The sequence below is a fragment of the Equus quagga genome, chromosome 5 (assembly GCF_021613505.1).
Source record: "Equus quagga isolate Etosha38 chromosome 5, UCLA_HA_Equagga_1.0, whole genome shotgun sequence".
Lineage (NCBI taxonomy): Eukaryota > Metazoa > Chordata > Mammalia > Perissodactyla > Equidae > Equus > Equus quagga.
The window spans coordinates 42,888,133-42,905,580 of NC_060271.1; the positions used below are offsets into that span (position 1 = coordinate 42,888,133).

Consider the following 17,448-nt stretch of genomic DNA (forward strand, 5'->3'; position numbering starts at 1 on the left):
AAAATTAAATAGACTGTGAGAGATGTAAAAAAACATCATCTGACTTTAAATTTCTTTCTTACTAGAGACAATTTAAAACAAGCTGGGTTCAGTACAAAGAGACTATTTTTTCCCCAAACCTGCAGACTAGTGTTGTTAACAGTCAGTGAATCATTATTTGATAAACACAATATGCTAATATTATTTCAAGTTGCTTAACATTTTCCTTTTAAACTCTTCCCAAAATTCTCTACGATACTATTGACATGTCAATGTTATTCCAAAAGATCATTAATAGACTACTAGATAAAAGATTCACAGGGCATAGTTTTTCTCATGTAATTCATCCACAGCTGAGAAAGCCATATTATATGGACATAATTGTAAGCAAAACTCAGTAAGCTGTCAGCTAAAACTAGTTTTTCCCAAAAAATGAATAAATCATCATATTTATTTTGCAAGTTTAAAATACAACAGGACAAAAAATCGGATTAATCACATATTACTCATGTGATCTTATGATTTTTGACAATTTACCAAATATTAGCACATCACCCTGCTCACAACCAGACAGGATGCAGTGAGTATCCTGTTGATCTTCTTTCTCTAAAGAAGGGGTGTGTTTGATGGTTGCTCTGGTGATTATCACTGTTTTATGAATAGGGGAATGTAAAAGCATGCCAATAAGGCCAAAGCACAAATTACAGCTGTATTGTAGTGACTTGAAATAGCATAAGCAGGGTTCCTTTTGGATGGAACCTGAGCTCATCTAGGGCCCCATTCAGTAAATGCTGTACTGTGAGGCATGAAAAGATGGTCTCTGGCAAGGTCTCAGGCTGATCCTTTTTTTACACTGATAACAGCATATGGGTAAGTCATACACATAAGTGAAACCAGAATGGGGAAAAAATCTGGATAGATTTTCTGTGAATCAAAAAACCTAGGCAATTTGGTAAGAAAACCAGCAATTAGTGACTAATTTCCATCATCCCAAAATAATCCTAAATGAATGGCAACACGTAAGAACGTAAGTCAACAGAAAGATGGAATAACTGATTAGGTGGCATAGGCATGAGAATGACCAAGAGCCCTTGTAGTCCAGCAGGAGCCCGTCAGAAAGGAGGGTACAGTTCTTTGCTAAACATTTGTTTATCTTGCAAATAAGAGGGCAAAGGGATACTTCAGATTTTTTTGTGCTTAAGGCCTTGGATTCAAAATTAGGCTTTTGAATTAAATTTAAAAGAATGTAAGTAAATAATAGGGGAGAAAAGGCAAATCATTTCATGGAGTGCAAAGTTAATAGTTAACCTGGTAATGAGGTCGGAATCTCCTTCCATATGTTAAACTACCCCAATTAGGTAGTGCTAAACGTGTAACCAGTGGGCATTATTGCTGAAACGCAAGAAGGGGCTCTACCCAGACCAAAGAGGTCAGCCGGAGGTCTCCGGCCTCTGCTCAATAGACGGTACCATTCAGGGGATTTGTTTTACTTAAAACTGGAGGGTTTCTGTCTGTTTGCTTTTTTCTTACTTTAGTTACTCTTGGTTTGTTATCATTTGTATTATTTATCTTACGGTTAAACTATAAGCCTAAGTTGCATCACTGGCGCCCGGAGAAACCTCCTCCCGCGGCTTGCTGGCGTGCTGTCCTTGGGCATCAGTGGCTGCCCCAACGCCAAGAGATGTTGAGGTCGGAGTGGGTCTAGGTAAACATGAGATTGGGAACTCAAGGGGACGCCAGGGTAGGGGTGGGAGCGCTCCTTCTGGAAGCCGGTAGGTGGCCCTGGCCGGGTCAACTGCCACCAGGGCCTGGCCTTGATTGCCAAACATGTGGTCAGAGGAGAGGTGGCCGGGCAGACCCACTCTCAACTCTCCCATGAAAGGCCCTCACCAACATGGCCTTGCTGTCCCTCACTGTCTCGCGCCGTCCCACTCGGTCCCATGCTGTTCCACACTGTCCCTCGATGCCCCACTCTGTCCCTCACTGTCCCTCCCCGGCCTAGGCCCGCGGGCGTCCTGGTGGGCGCGAGCCTGCAGGGCAGCAGAGCCTCCACCGCCGCCTTCTCCCGGCGTCCTGGGCCCACCCACGCGGCGGCGGCCACGCCAAAACCCTCCAGGGGCTGGAAACGACGGGAAATTTCGCGCGAGGCGCGACGCCGCCTTTGGCCCGGGCAGGGAGGCGGCCAAGGCCGCTGCCCACACACTTCTGAGGAAAATTCCGTGTTAGGGGGTCCTGGGGCTCGGCAGCCGCCGCTCGGCTCCGGCAGAGGTGGGCCGCGGAGGCCGCGGCGCCCAGAACTATCTCCCTCGGGAAACAAAAGCTGCCTCCCCGCAGGGCCGCGCGACGCCGGCGGACCCCACGCGAACACCTCGGCCGCGGCGTCGCCCCTTTAAGGGGCTCGCGGCCCGGATTGGCTGCGCCGGGGAGGTGGGGCGGTGAGCGAGGACGTCACGGCTCCGCCCCCTTCGCTATATAGCGAGGCGGCGGCCGCGGCGGCGACGGCGGCCGAGTGCGAACGGGGAGCGGGAGCGGGAGCGAGCGGCGAGCGAGTGGCGAGGCGCCTGCGCGGTGTCCGGGCCCCCGAGCCCGCGGCGCTGAGCCAGCCGGGACGGACATGCGCGGGAGGGCGCCGTGGGGCAGCCGCGGCTCGGCGGGGGTAAGGGGCCTGCGGGCCGGGGGCGGGGAGGGCGGCGTCCCGACGCGCGGGCGGCTCCCCTGAACGCTGGAGGGTCGCGGCGACGCGGAGTCCCCGGGACGCACGGAGGGAGGGGCCGGCCGGGCGGCGTGGACGGGCCTGGGGGCGCCCCTCGCCTGGCCGGCCGCGCACCGGGCGCCCGGACACGTCTCGGCCCCGAGGCCGCTGGGGGGGACGGGGCGGCGGGCCGGGGGCGGCCTCGCGCTTTCCCCTTGTTGGCGGCGCGGGCCGCGGTGCCCTGGGACCCACCGTGTGCCGGTGATGCAGCCCTGGAAGCTGCGGGCAGGCTGCTGCGGGGCGCTGCTGGCCGGTGCCCGCTGCGGCTCTGGCCGCAGTCCCGCTGCGGGGCCGCAGTCCAGTCCTTTAATTCATCCGAGCGGCTCCGCGCCCGCCTCCTGCTCGCTGAGAAACGCGACTCTGCTCCGCCCGCCCAAACCCTGCTTCCCGGGGAGTGGGACCGCCGCGTTGTGTGTGCACAACGTGAGCGCTTCTTGGGTGTTTCTCGTGTCTACGTGTGTGTGTTTATACGTATATCATATTCCTGTACAAATTAGATGACTCCTTCACCATGATTGGTGCTGTATGGGTGCTTGCTGAGTCTTTATTAGGATTTCGTCACTGCTTGAAAGAAACTAGTCTCTTACCTGATAAAAAATATGAATAGATTGTTAGTCATAAACTTAAGTCCAGTCGGGATAGAGACTGTAGCTTTAAAAGAGATGTGTTGGTGACTTCAGGTACACCTGCAACACAGGTAGGGCAGGACCGGTTTCTAGGCAACTGTCAGGGGTGAAGAAAGGTGAGGTTAAAATGCTTTTTTTTTTTTCCTCCTGGAGAGCAAGTGTTCTGCAGAGTATTAAGCTTTTATAAATCTGTAAGAATGCAGTGGGTATGTGTTTTTCGAGGACACTGAAGCATCTAAGTTCACCAGATCTAGTCTTGCTTTTTTTCTTTAAAAACTGGATTTCTTTTTTGTACATTTCTGTAATTATACAGTTTTAATTGAAGTTTTACTTAGACCGAAGACAGGCTAGGTGCTCATTTCAGGAAATGGCCAAATTTTGCTAAGACCAGAATAAAAGAAGTTGGTTTCTTGTTAACATGCTTTCTGTGATTGGTTACCAGCGTGTTATCAGCCAGGGTCTTTTGCAGATATTAGCAGATTTGAAGAGAACCACATACAGGTTTTAGTGTGGACTTCAGACACTTGCTGTCTTTTCCCTCATTTCACACACAGGTTCATTTCACCTGTGTGTTCCAGTGGGTACTCGCTAATAGTGATAGAGGTCTTGGACCAACAATTTATAACCTAACGTATATTAGATTGTAAACTCCTTAAGGGCAGGAACTCTGCCTTGTACAGTTTCTATCTTATACGGCCTTGCACGTAGTTGATGCTTGATAAATAATTGCACGAAAGCAGATTTTACATTTTCAAGCTCAGCAGGATTGGACCAGTCACTGATAAGGGTCAGAAAGCAAAACTGGTTTTTTATGGCTGTTATGAGATGTCTGAATTATTCATATTTTTGCCAGGTAAAATTACTGTTTCAAAGAATTGTTTTTTCCTACTTTTAGTTCACAGTGGATACCGGTTACTCTTTTTGTGACATTTAATTATACTGTAGACTTGAGTTTTTGTGTGAAAATAACTCTTAACTGCTGCTTCTCAGAAGTTGCACCAGATAATACTTCCTTTCTGCTAAGACTAATGGTAGCTTTTGAAAGCAAGTTGCCTAAATTACAGGTACAATCTAACATGCTGGAAACTGACCTGAATGTCTGCATACCATCGGGTTGCTTTAGAAGGTGAGCGGAGGAGGGAAAAGGTGGTGCCAAGGGTAATTCCAGGAATTTGAATGTCATAGGCTCCCTCTACCAGAGAAACCGACTCTCCTTCTTCATCTAAATAGATTTGAGTTGGTACTTCATCCTCAGGATTCCTTTAGCATCCTTTGGTGCTGGTGTTTGGCCATGCTTTATAAAAGCTAATGAATGGCTCACTAGACAAACAAAATCCAGTTGTGGCGTCCTGGCATTATTCGCACAGTATAAACACATGCTTTGTAAAGGTAGATAAAACTGGTGAGTTTCGGGGTTCCAAATGTGTGTTGCTAGCTTAATAGAGAAGTTAATTTTAAGGGAAAAGTTAGCGTGGGATTCGGATTTCAGAAGGGAAAAAAAAAGATTCTGTGGTTTGCAGTCATTATTGATACTTTAATCCAATTCCTTAGGCCATAGCATTGGGCAGTGTTACTAAAAGGCCAGTCTTCCACGCCTCGATGAATCTCTCTTTAAAACTTGAGGCTCTGGCTACACGAATTAATCCTTTTTCAACTCCAAAGTGCCGTGATCCAACAACACATTACAGTTTAACGGAAGAAACAGTAGGAAGGTAAGAATTAAAGACATTGTCCAAAAGCTCTTATTAAAGACCCAAGGAATATGAAACGTGACTAGTTACAGATTGTCTTAAAAAATGCTATTTCCTCAGTGTGGAATGCTCTTCTCCTGACTCTCATGGCTGCCTCTTATTCATCCTTTACATTTCAATTTAAAAAGTCACCTCAGAGAGGCCTTCCCTAACCACCTGTGTAAATATGTTTTCCTGCCTCCTTATCCTGCTGCTGTTCCCTGCTCGTCTCCTTGGAAGTTCCACAGACTGAAATTGTTGGCTTGCTTACTTGTTGTCTCTCCTCACTGGACTGAGGCTCCATCAGGCAGCAGCCATGTCTGTTTTTCACCTCACTTAGTATCTCATCCAGAATAAGCATTTGATAACTATTTGTGAGAATAATCCTTGCCTTCCAGGAATTGGTGAACTAAACACTATGAGTTGAGTTCTAGTTCTTATCTCTGCAATTGACTAGCACTTAGGTCTGGAGCATTTCACTTGGCCATCCTTTGCATCAGTTTCCCCGTTTATAAACAAGAATGTTAGGAGGAGAAATAAGGTTTTTGCCTAAAATGAAGATACTTTAGAAAGGAGAGGCAGTGAAAGTGTAGTGGGGACAAAGCTGGCGCATAGGGCAGAAGAGCTCTGATGGCCTTTTTGCTAACAGGAAGATGTTTAACCTCGCTTCATTTCCTCATTTGCTAGTTGGAGGTTAAAAGCCCTGCCTTTTCTTGAGGGATGCTGGGGGATCAAGTGAGAGAACGTGTTAGAAAGTGTTTTGTAATTTGTAGAATGGTTTACAAATACAAGATATTCTATTATTAAATTCCAGAGTTTACAATAAAACCTGATTGTAATGCCATGGCTGCGATCCGTGCCTCGAAAGTTAAAGGAGGCCCATTAGATGTATGTAGTAACCTTTTTCATGGGTAAGGACAGGCATATGTTGTACCAAATACCATGTTATAATGGGTTCTATGATGGTGGCGCATCAATGTATTATTAAAGATTGAGGCTTCAAAAGAATTGTTTGAAGTGGTCATAGAATATAAAATCTGTTACCCTAAGCCATTCTTTTTTGAGGATACATAGGCCAGATCTGCAGTTACTAACTCTTAGAGGACAATTGAGGGAGTTGAGTAAAACAGGAACTTTCATAGGCTAATGGTTATCCAAGAAAAACTATTACCAAGCAGTAAATCCCCAGAAAAGTCTGTCTGAGCCATCTTTAAAACCTGAGCGTTGTAGTGGGTCAAAGCTTATCCTGGTTCAGGAACCTGAAGGACTTGGAGAGGCAGTGTGGTGTGGTGGTGAGAGCCTGGTGTAAGGCTCGGCCCACCACTCAGCATGCGTGACCTGGAGCAAGTTCCGTAACTCTGTGCCTCCAGTTCCTCATCCGTAAATGAGAGTGATAATAGTACCCACCCCATAGAGCTGTTGAGAGGATTAAATAAATTAATACATATAAAGCATTTAGAACAATGCCTGTCAGCTAGGAGTCCAGGGAATTAGTTATTCTTCTTACTGGTGTTGTGCTCATTGTAACAATCTAGGGTTAACCGCTGGATGACTTTAAATGCTTATTAAGTAAATTTGAAGTTTTAAAGATTGCCTTCCCATTGTTAGACTGTTGTGCTCGTTGTCATTGAGATTAGGATAGAATTCATGTATCTTTTACAATTAGAAATCTCATGTGTATATCTGAAAGGAATAATATTTTTCTGTCCTGTGTGTTGCTGATTGTAGTACTCCGTAGGAAAAGTACAAAGGCCAACAGAATGTATTCCTGCTGTCGCACTAAGATTGTGAGACACTCAGTGGATCAAAAGGCCATTGATGGCCGTGGTGGTTGAACGAATAGATTGTTTGTTAGCTTGCCATTTCTTAAAATACTTAGCTAGGAAATATTCTGAATTATTCAAGAAATTATGCCACTTGGCTTTGATTTTGACGGTGAAGATAAATTATTTTGCTTGTTGCCTCAGTTTTTACCACCTACAGATGGGCCTTTACATCTTAGGCATGTTGAAGAGGAATGAGGAATGGAGCTGCAAACCCAGCGAAAATGTCCATCTTCAGCACAGTGAACTGCATTTTCATCTTTACTAAAGCTGTCAAGTTTAGCTTGAATACACGCAGGAATATTGGGGGCTGGCCCCGTGGCCCAGTGGTTAAGTTCGCGCGCTCCGCTGCAGGCGGCCCAGTGTTTCGTCGGTTTGAATCCTGGGCGCGGACATGGCACTGCTCGTCAGACCACGCTGAGGCAGCGTCCCACATGCCACAACTAGAGGAACCCACAACGAAGAATACACAACTATGTACCGGGGGGCTTTGGGGAGAAAAAGGAAAAAAAATCTTTAAAAAACAAACAAACAAAAAAAAAACACGCAGGAATATTTTAGTTACGTCTTATTAACTTAATATAAAAATTTTTGAAGACATCTCTGCTTCTACTGGGAAGGCTGTGGACACCTTCCGCGGTCGCAGGGCGCAATGAAGGAAGTTTTCCTAACTTGCTTCCCCATTCTTCCTCTTCCCCCAAATCATAGCCTGTTAAAAAACCTTGGAAAAAAACCCTGAAGTAGGGCTTTTGATTTTGGAGAATCTTTTGCTTTCAGTAAATAAACTCAAGTCACACAACACTGTAACTATCATAAACAAGTGAATGTGTGAGATAAATAGCAATTCACAAAGTTTTCTCCTATTAATAAAACAGAATTCTGTGAAACAGCTGAACTGAATGTCAGTGCGTCAGAGAGCTTGGCTGCCAGGGCTTTAGACTCTAATCACAAGAAAAATGGTGGGATTCCATCTTCTTTTTCCTTTTCCCAAAGGTGATTATTAGACATTTTCAAAATGAAGATAAATGTGCAGGTGTTGTTTTATTTGGGGAGGATCTAAAATCATGGAATTTGTCATGTTCCTAAATCAGTTTCTTCTTACAAATTTTGGCTCTAAATATAGTTACCTTATATCTCCCTGGGTATGGAAATAGTTATGTAGGTAATTGTTAAATGCAGCTGAAAAGACCATTTATCACCCTGAATAAACAGAAATCAGGTTCTAAAACCAGATTGAAAGAAGGAAATTACATCACACTTTTAAATAAGGAAGCACTGGGCAGAACTGGATGAGTTGTATGACAAAAATGTGCCCCTCCTCCTCCTGTGGGTTGCTTCTGAAATTTATTAATGAGATCTGGTGGCAAGGTAGGCATATCCAGGTTACTGTATTAAGGTAGCCTGATTTTTTTAAAAAACAGTTTCAAAGAGACTATCCTCAAGCTAAAGCTGTATGATTTCACCTTACTAAAGAATGCGCCATGTGCTTTTTGGTGTAGCTTTCTTTTTTTCTTTTTTTTTTTTTTAGGGACCTTAAACTTAGCAGCAAAAACACAGTAGGTGCCTTATCATCCAGGAGGAATGGTGTGTAAGAGAAGGTGAAGTTCATTGTTTTCAGAAAGCACTTTCCTGGTTGCTTTAAGTAAACATACAGTAACAGGAACCAATTTAGAAAGTCACATTGTTAACCATTTAAGCTTACGGTTTTTACCCACTCTGCAAACTGTCCACTTTGGATTGTGGAGATGAATTTAATGAAAATTCCTTGCCTACAACGCATTCTAAGCTTGTTGGATTCTTATTCGGCAATCTCAGCACACGTTTGTCCCTTACAAACCTTTGCTTTGTCCCGAATTCTTCACTGATTTACAGGATACATGAATCTTTCAAGTAATTACGTTTTAGAAAATGAGATGATTATTTCCTCAGTATCCATTTAGTAAATATTTATTAGAAATGAATGATACCAAGATCTACACGGGGGACAAACAAGTCCTGTCCTAGAAGATTTGGAGGACGGGAGGGGGAAGCGGGCACAGCACAGAATAACCCAAGAACGCAGAGGTGCTGCTGTGGCTCCTCAGAAGGGAGCAGGCTCGGGGAGAAGGGGTAGGACATGGCCCTCGAGGGTGAGTTGAATTCTGTCAGGTTTTGGGAAAAGAGAAGCAAGAGCTTAAAAAAGGTAGAGTGTTACCTTGTTGTGGAGGCCATCAGTGCCAGACGAGGAGCTTGCAATTAGAAGCCTGTGAAGATCTTTGAGCAGTGGAGGGTCTTAATTTGAGCCATAGTTCAGGAACATTGCTCTGGTACTGTGTGTAGGATGCATTGGGTATTTTCAGACCAAGGCAGAAGTCTGCCCGTGAACAGAAGGAAGAGATATTTGAAAACAATGTAGAAACAGGCCGTGGAACTTGGTAATTGACTGTACACGGGCTTAACTCAGGTTAAAACGGTGCCTTTAGAAGTGTGATCCTCTTAGACCATGAACTAGCTTGGGAAGGGGGATGGCGTGTGAAGCGACAGGAGGAGTTTGGTTTGTAGAGTTCCAGATGCCAAAGGTCCATCCAAGTGGAAAGATAATCATCAGACAATGGGAAGCACAGGGAGGAAGCTGGAGCCCAGGCTGCCCTCAAGATTCGGGAGCCGTCCATGTAGAGTGGAAGCTGTAGAAGTAGATCAGAACTTGGGGGCAGAGGTTCTAAGGAGGGAAAAGAAAAGGACAGTTCACGAAACAGAAGATTTTAGGGTGATTTTTTTTCCTTGATTAAAAAAAATCAAGTGATGTTAACAGGAAAAATTAGTTTGTATCTGTGATTGGTATTTAACTGCATTTTTGACCCGTTAAAAAGCTAAAGGTGAGTTCATGAATTTTTAGGAAGTTACTATGCCCGAGGTTATTTAGATCCTGGTCTATACTGGGCTGCCTGAATTAACATTGGCTTTCATATTTTTTGCTTTGCATAACAGAATGCTGTCTTGTACTTAGATACTGATTTTCCCACATAGGTATATTTTTGCAGTTCTTTTCGTAACGAATTGTAAGGCAGAGCTAGTTTTACACTTCTAAAGAAACAAAATTTGAAGCACTGCATTATTAGTTAAATTTCACTTGAGCAGTGTATTTCTTTTTAACTTGAAGTTGACCAAATTGGTTATTTTTCCCCAAGGAGCGTGTCTGTTGGATACTTGGCGAGTTTTGAGAGAGGCGTAAAAGGAATTTCAGGTGGTTGGATACCCTCAGTTTACAATCTGGAACAGGTTTAAAAAGTTTGCTTCCAAAACTATAGCAGGTTGCCCTTTTTGAGTCCACAGTTTGAAGTTATTTTCCAAAAGAAGAGAACATGCGATTATATTGCCCTCCTCTCCTCTCCCATGCGAGCAAGTAGGAAGTTCGGACAGTTTCATAACATGGCCCATTCACAATTCCCCATTGAAATTTAGAGGCAGGTCACCTTCTATGAATACACAAAGACACTATTGTGGTCAGAAGGGAGCTGGCTTAGTGAACACAATTCTTTTTATACTAAAAAAATTTTTTTCTTAAGAAAGCTAACAAGTAGGTGATGGAAACAATGAATAAAAAATAACTTTTTCTAGAACGTATAAATAATTTGAAGGGACCATTGAAATGTAAGTTTAGAATTCCAAGGCAATTTCGGCAGAAGCGATAGTTACACAATCGTTCTGTTGAAAGCTAAGATTTAGAAGGCATTAGGAGGCTGACACACAGTAATTACTAGTAGTACTTGTTGGCCTGCAGACAGGTGGGGGTTGGGCCTCCAGAATCCCCTGCAGCATTTTCCTGTAATCTGGATGAAAGATCTTCAAACGTGTGCTTTCAAACTACTTAGATACCATATTCTCCCTCCTATCTGGCCTTTCATTTTTGTGTCACCGGAGCCGCTTTCCCCATGGTCCTGCCAGTGCCTGCAGAGAGCTCAGAAAAGGCGCCAGAAACCACCTGGCTGCGTGCAGAGCGAGTGCCTCGCACTTTCTTCTAAATACTAGTTTTTGAATTTTTTTTGTAGCTTTACTTGATTCAGGTAAAGTAAAAACACATTTGCTCCATTTCAATAATCTAAAACCCAACCCTCAAAAAAAAAGACTACCTTCCAGTAACTTAGATTTCTTGAATGATGGGTTTTTTCAAAAACTCTTCTTAATCGCATATCTTTGAGAGACTGTTAAAGAAAAATAATGCTTGACTATTTGAAATAATATTTTAAACCTGTTTAAATCTCTGCCTACTGTATCAAAACAGCTGACTTTGGGAGAAAATCAGTCATTGGGACCCATCGTCCTTACTTTGTCACTGAAACATTACTCTCTCTCCATTTCTTTTTAGGTAAAAAATAAAATAATAATAACAAGCACTTGCAGAATATATATTTTTTTAGATATCTAGCTAAAAACCCCCTATGCTGCACACATTGCATGCATTCAGTTGATAGTGATGGTAATAATAACTAGGTGGTGGTGTACAAACAGCCACTTTTTGAGCGCCTGCTAATGCTCCAGGTAATGGTGATTAATGATTGGAACACAGTCTCTTTCCTGAACTCACAGTCTAGTAGGAGGTGACAGATTTGTCCATAAAACAGAAAACCTGTGTGTCCCCTCCCCCCACCCAGCACACTTGTCTTACTCATCTTTGTGTCATCCTCAGTCCTTGGCACAGTACTCAGCTCTCGGTGGATGCGCACATACTTGCTGAGAGGAGGAGACTGTGTATGTACACATCCTAGAGGGGTCGGCGTTACACAGATAGTTGATAAATTATGTCCTAAACTGACTTGAGGTGACTGTGAACGTCTGAAGACAGAGCAGAGATTGGTGTTAAGTAACAGGGTAACGTGAACACTGATGCTATAGTGAATAATAAAATAAAAGTGAAAAAGAGGCTTTGGGGACTGAAGACTCTGCACATGTAATGGCTGATGTGGGCAGAAGGGGGGGGTCCCTAAAGTTGAGGAACTACTAGATTAAGAAAAATTGTCCTTAGCCTTTGTAATCCATGCCTTGCAGCTAGGCAAGACACGACTTACTAGGCCCTTCATAAAGGAGAATGTGAAGAATGTACCTTTAAGTTTGTCTTTAAAAGGGAGGAGGAAGCTATTCCCGGCCTCCGCTGAAGCCGGTAATCTTGCAGAACTTGATTTTTACAAGATAATGGAAATTAGTATCTTCATATGTGACTATTTCTTTATTCTTGAACAAGTAATAACTGGAGAATTTGCCTTCCCTTGGCCAACCCTGATATACAGAATCCAAATAAATGCTAGGCTGTGGGGGTAACCAGGTGCCAACTTTCGAATCTCTGGTTTAATCGAAGTGTGGGGTTTTAGTGAATACTAGTTTTGTAGTACCGGCTACAGTAGTTTCTCAGCTTGCTCTTTTAGCTTAGGGAGAAGTGAGCTCCGTGCCCAGCGCAGCCGCCATGGGCCGGTCGGTCTATAGGAGCGCAGAGAAGTGTGTGTGCTCTGGCAGGTGAGCAGGGTTGGTTGTGCAACTGTCAGGCTGTGCAGTAGGAGGTCTGCTTTTGCTGGCGATAGATTCCTGCTTTGCTGAAAATATTTCAAATCTTTGATTAGTATTTACCAAAAAAATTACTTTTAATGCCTACATTTAAGTACCCTAGTAAGAAGTAAGACTTAGTTAACGTGAAAATTAAGTGAAAGTCTGTAACTAAATTTTTCAATTCAACATCCCCCAAAATTCTCTAATAGTAGCTATTTATGGGTATTTCTGAATTGTTTCCTTTATTCTCCCATCTATTCTTTGTCCCCTCTAGGGAATGAAAGCTACTGGTTGATTACAAATCCCTTGGCTTCACAAGTTTGGAGACATCCCAGAATAAGGCACAATGTCAATAGCAGGAGTTGCTGCTCAGGAGATTCGAGTCCCATTAAAAACTGGATTTCTGCATGATGGCCACGCCATGGGGAAAATGAAGACGTGCTGGGGCAGCCGCAGCGAGTTTGAGAAGTAAGTCAGGGTGTAGCGCCGCTGCAGTCGTCGCTGTGTGGCCTGGGAGTGGGACAGAGAATATGCTGCAATATAACCAAGATGTTTGTCCTTTCCTTCCAGTAACTTTTTAAATATTGACCCAATAACCATGGCCTACAGTCTGAATTCTACTGCTCAGGAGCACCTGACGTCTCTTGGTACGTGTTCTGAAAATCCTGGTGAAGTTAGCACCTGGAGAGGAAGTTGGCAGTCTGGATTGTGTTAGCTTGTCCTCCAGCATTATTTTTTAAATGAGGAAACGACCTAACTATTTCCAACGATAGTCTGACCCCTAGTGGCAGCAGATTCTGCAGATAACCGTGTTCTCAAACGCTCGCACCGTGCTGCCTGTATCCTGACTCACTGCCTCCTAACGAGAGCTGCTTGTGGAAGTGTGATCTTTCAAAATCAAGAGTTAAATTCGAATCCCAGCTGTGGTACATACTTCTAGAAACCTTGGACAAAATCTCTCAGCTTTCCTGCTAGTATTGAATGCATGTTTGGAAGTGATATAGTAGTGTAGATGTTGATAAAAACTTAGAAAAGTGTGTGATACGCTATGTAGTACCTTTAATGTGAACATTATGTTCCGTAGATTTTGTCAGGAGCTACTTACCACATTGCCAGCAAGTCCATTCACTCACAGTATTATGGCGGCACTAGGAGTGAGGACTTGGTCTCATCTGTGCCCTGCGAGCCTTGTATTCATGTAAATTGTATGCTGTTCATCTTTTGCAAATTTTGCACGTCACAAAACCAGCCTGAGATGCGTGGGTGTGCACCATGCACATGTCCGAGGGAGACAGGAGAGGTAGTTGGTTCTTTGAACCAGATCATGTGCGTTAACAATCTTGTGGTCCCTGATTACACCTGTGGTGGTTGCACGGCCGTTCTCGGGGTTACGGCTGTCAGGTATTTCAGTAGCAGTTGAGGCAGAAAGCTGTAGCAGCCCAGGTAGCGGGGGCTCTGCCTCACTTGGGTGGGGAGAGCATTGTTGGTCTTTTGTTAACGTTTCTTGTTCATTCCAGGGCCCACTTCGAAATCTGCTCTGATGAATGGCAACCACTTTGCAAAAAATAGTCCCTCTCAGAAGTCCAGCTTGCCCCCTCTGATTATTCCCTCGAGTGAAAGCTTTGGACAACATGAAGAGGATCAAGTTGTATGTGGTTTTAAGAAACTCTCAGTAAATGGGGTTTGTGCTTCTACTCCTCCACTCACACCCATAAAAAACTCACCTGCCCTTTTCCCCTGTGCGGCGCTCTGTGAACGGGGCTCTCGGCCCCTCCCACCACTGCCCATCTCCGAAGACCTCTCTTTGGACGAGACAGACTGTGAGGTGGAATTCCTAACCAGCTCGGATACAGACTTCCTTTTAGAAGGCTGTGGGCTTTCTGACTTCAAGTCCGATCTTCCTGGCCGGCGAAGCTTCCGTGGGTGTGGACAGATCAACTATGCCTATTTTGATACCCCAGCTGTTTCTGCAGCAGATCTCAACCAGGCACCTGACCAGAATGGAGGTGCGCAAACCTCAGATCCGCCTCCCCCTCAGAGCCACCGAAGATTAAGGAGGTCTCATTCAGGACCCGCTGGATCCTTTCACAAGCCGGCCATAAGGATATCCAGCTACGTACACAGAGCTTCTCCAAACTCCGATGAAGACAAACCCGAGGTCCCCCCCAGGGTCCCCATACCTCCCAGGCCAGTGAAGCCCGATTATAGAAGGTGGTCAGCCGAAGTTACTTCCAGCACCTACAGTGATGAAGACAGGCCTCCGAAAGTGCCACCAAGAGAACCCTTATCACGGAGTAACTCCCGCACCCCCAGTCCTAAAAGCCTGCCGTCTTACCTCAATGGGGTCATGCCCCCTACGCAGAGCTTCGCCCCTGATCCTAAGTATGTCAGCAGCAAAGCTCTGCAAAGACAGAACAGTGAAGGATCTGCCAATAAGGTTCCTTGCATTCTGCCCATTATTGAAAATGGGAAGAAGGTTAGTTCAACCCATTATTACCTACTACCTGAGAGACCACCATACCTGGACAAATACGAAAAATTTTTTAGGGAAGCAGAAGAGACAAATGCAAGCACCCAAATCCAGCCATTGTCTGCTGACTGCAGTATGGTTTCAGCCACAGAAAAGCTGGACTCTAAAACAAAAATGGATCTAGGCGGCCATGTGAAGCGTAAACATTTATCCTATGTGGTTTCTCCTTAGACTTTGGGGTCATGGTTCAGCAGAGGTTCCATAAGAGCAGATGCTTCTCAAGCAACTTTGCAGTTTGAGGTTCAGAGGAAAACGTTTCAGATTGCAGAATAAAGTAGTTGAACTCTGTCTTAAAGAGAAAGGTTTGGAGCGGTAGAGAGGTGCTGTCATGCTGAGGATCCCCAATTTTGTTAGCATTGGAGAAAAGTCTTTCCAAGCCTATAATTTAAAGATGTGATGGTGGGGAGGGAAGGATGGGGAAACTTTTACATATGCAAACATTATATACCTATATATAAACTTGTGGCATAACCATAGACCATAGTTGCAGGTTAACCAATTAGCTACTATCTTAGAGTAATATATATTCAGAATGATAAAAACTCAAGCTGGAGAATGACTCCGGATAGACTGAAAATTAAGCAAATGGAAGAAAAAACAGTATTTAGATCAGAATCATAAAAAGAAATATTTTTGCTTAATAAGTTTGAAGATTTCTGGCTCTTAGGCCCTCTTATATTTTGTTTCATTTATTTTTGGAGGCAGTCCTTTCCCTTGAGGGCAGGGTGTCCATCCTCACCGTGACTCGACCTACCTAGTTTAAAAATTGTCCCAAGACCTAAATACTTCCAGGTTTTGCTTTCTGTGTTGTTGAGGGGAGGGATAGCAGTTTATGTGGCGACCATATTTTCACCTGTACATGTCTCACATGTTGAAAAATGAGAAGATAGTAGAATTAGTAAATTTTTCCTTACAATTCCTGCTTTGTTCCACCCACTAAAATGGCCCATTGTAGCATGCGCCTTCCAGAAACAGTGGGACGCATTAGAATCACATGGAAAAGCAAACTGTTCGCCAGTGTTTAGGATGTCAGTTTTAAGCAATAATGAAACCATTAGCTATGTGATTGAGAGTTACTGTGTGGGGATGTGTGTTGTGTTTTTTTGTTTGTGTTTTTTTAGACTATTAATAAACAAATACAACACAAGCTGGCCTTGTGTTGCTGGTTCCTATTCAGTATTTCCTGGGGGTTGTTTGCTTTTTAAGTAAAACACTTCTGACCAATAGCTCAGTATGTCTTAATACCAGAGGTCACATCAGCATCTTTCTGCTTTTACAGCTCTGCCAGCTGGCTGCTTCCCCTAGCTTCAGTGAGACACGTAGCCCGTGTTCCTGTTTTCACATGTTTCCATGTATTTATCTTGTATAGATAAGCACAGAAGAGAAGGTGCTCACTAACAGAGGTACATTACTACGATGTTCTCTTAACAGTTAAACAAGCTGTTTACAGTTTAAACTGCTGAATGATATGATTTGAGCTATTTAAAGCTTATGTTTTAGTATGAACTAATGAAGGTTAAAACATGCTTTAGAAAAATGCACTGATTTCTGCATTATGTGTACAGTATTGGATAAAGGATTTTATTCATTTTTGTTGCATTATTTTGAATATTGTCTTTTCATTTTAATAAAGTTATAATACTTATTTATGACACCGTTAATAATGTTTCTTGCCTAAACTCTTATAAAATTTTATGTCTCACGTACTTTGACAACATTACTGTTTTCAAGCACAAGGGAAGATCTTTCACAGTTTAATAGATGCTTGAAATTTACTGTCATTCCCTAAAATGACAAGTAATTTGAGCGGTTTATATTTAAATACTATACACATGCAGCAGTGAAAATGCGCTGTTCTTATACCGTTAACAATGAAGAGCGCGAACTGATGTTGGTATGTTACTGTCAAAACGGTCATCGTCTGGCGGGGCCTCCCTGTCGAGGGAGCATAACAGAAGAAACCGGCTCTGAGAGGGCCTTGAAGCGACTTGAGTTTGAGGACTAGGTTGGGATGACTCTGGGCCCTTTGGGAGGCTCTGCTGCTTGCTTCATGTGAGGCCACCAAAGGAATGCCAGCCTGCCCTGGCCTCTCTCGGAGGTGGCGAGTCCACAGCGGGCAGATGTGCTCCTCACAGCTTGGGATACAGGAGGAAGCTGGGGTGCTGTTTGTGAGGGTGCTGGTCCTATGTCGCTTGGCCCTGTGCCTCGTTGTCTCCACGTCCTCTGCCCTCTAGCTAAAGCCGAGCTGCCGTCCCTGCTCCCTCTCTCAACACTCCCCTGGTTCCTGGGTGATGGCGAAGGTCACAGGGACCTGAACCGAGCACCTGCCTGTGCTTGGTACCCTCCAGAGTCAGGGGTGAGGGCAGGAAATCCTCACCCCACCTCTTTCTAACTGTCTTGGGCAGATTCTTTAAAATCTCTCTACATCAGTCTTCTCATTGGTAGTATGGGCGGCGGGTGGGGGGCTGGTCCCTAAGATAGGGAATTATCT

The 17,448-nt window shown here is 44.2% G+C and overlaps 1 protein-coding gene across 2 annotated transcripts; it reads left to right on the forward strand.

Annotated features, from left to right (window-relative positions):
• Positions 1-2,467: 2,467 nt before the first annotated feature.
• ERRFI1 (ERBB receptor feedback inhibitor 1) lies at positions 2,468-16,609 on the forward strand. 2 transcript variants are annotated; one of them, XM_046661664.1, is made up of 4 exons: positions 2,468-2,635; positions 12,702-12,895; positions 12,977-13,074; positions 13,945-16,609. In XM_046661664.1, exons 2-4 carry the CDS (start codon positions 12,774-12,776, stop codon positions 15,126-15,128), a joined length of 1,404 nt encoding a protein of 467 aa, XP_046517620.1. In that variant the 5' UTR covers positions 2,468-2,635; positions 12,702-12,773; the 3' UTR covers positions 15,129-16,609. The 2 variants fall into 2 exon arrangements, with proteins under 2 accessions (XP_046517620.1, XP_046517622.1); XM_046661666.1 differs by having other exon boundaries at positions 2,469-2,635; positions 12,998-13,074.
• Positions 16,610-17,448: the final 839 nt, after the last annotated feature.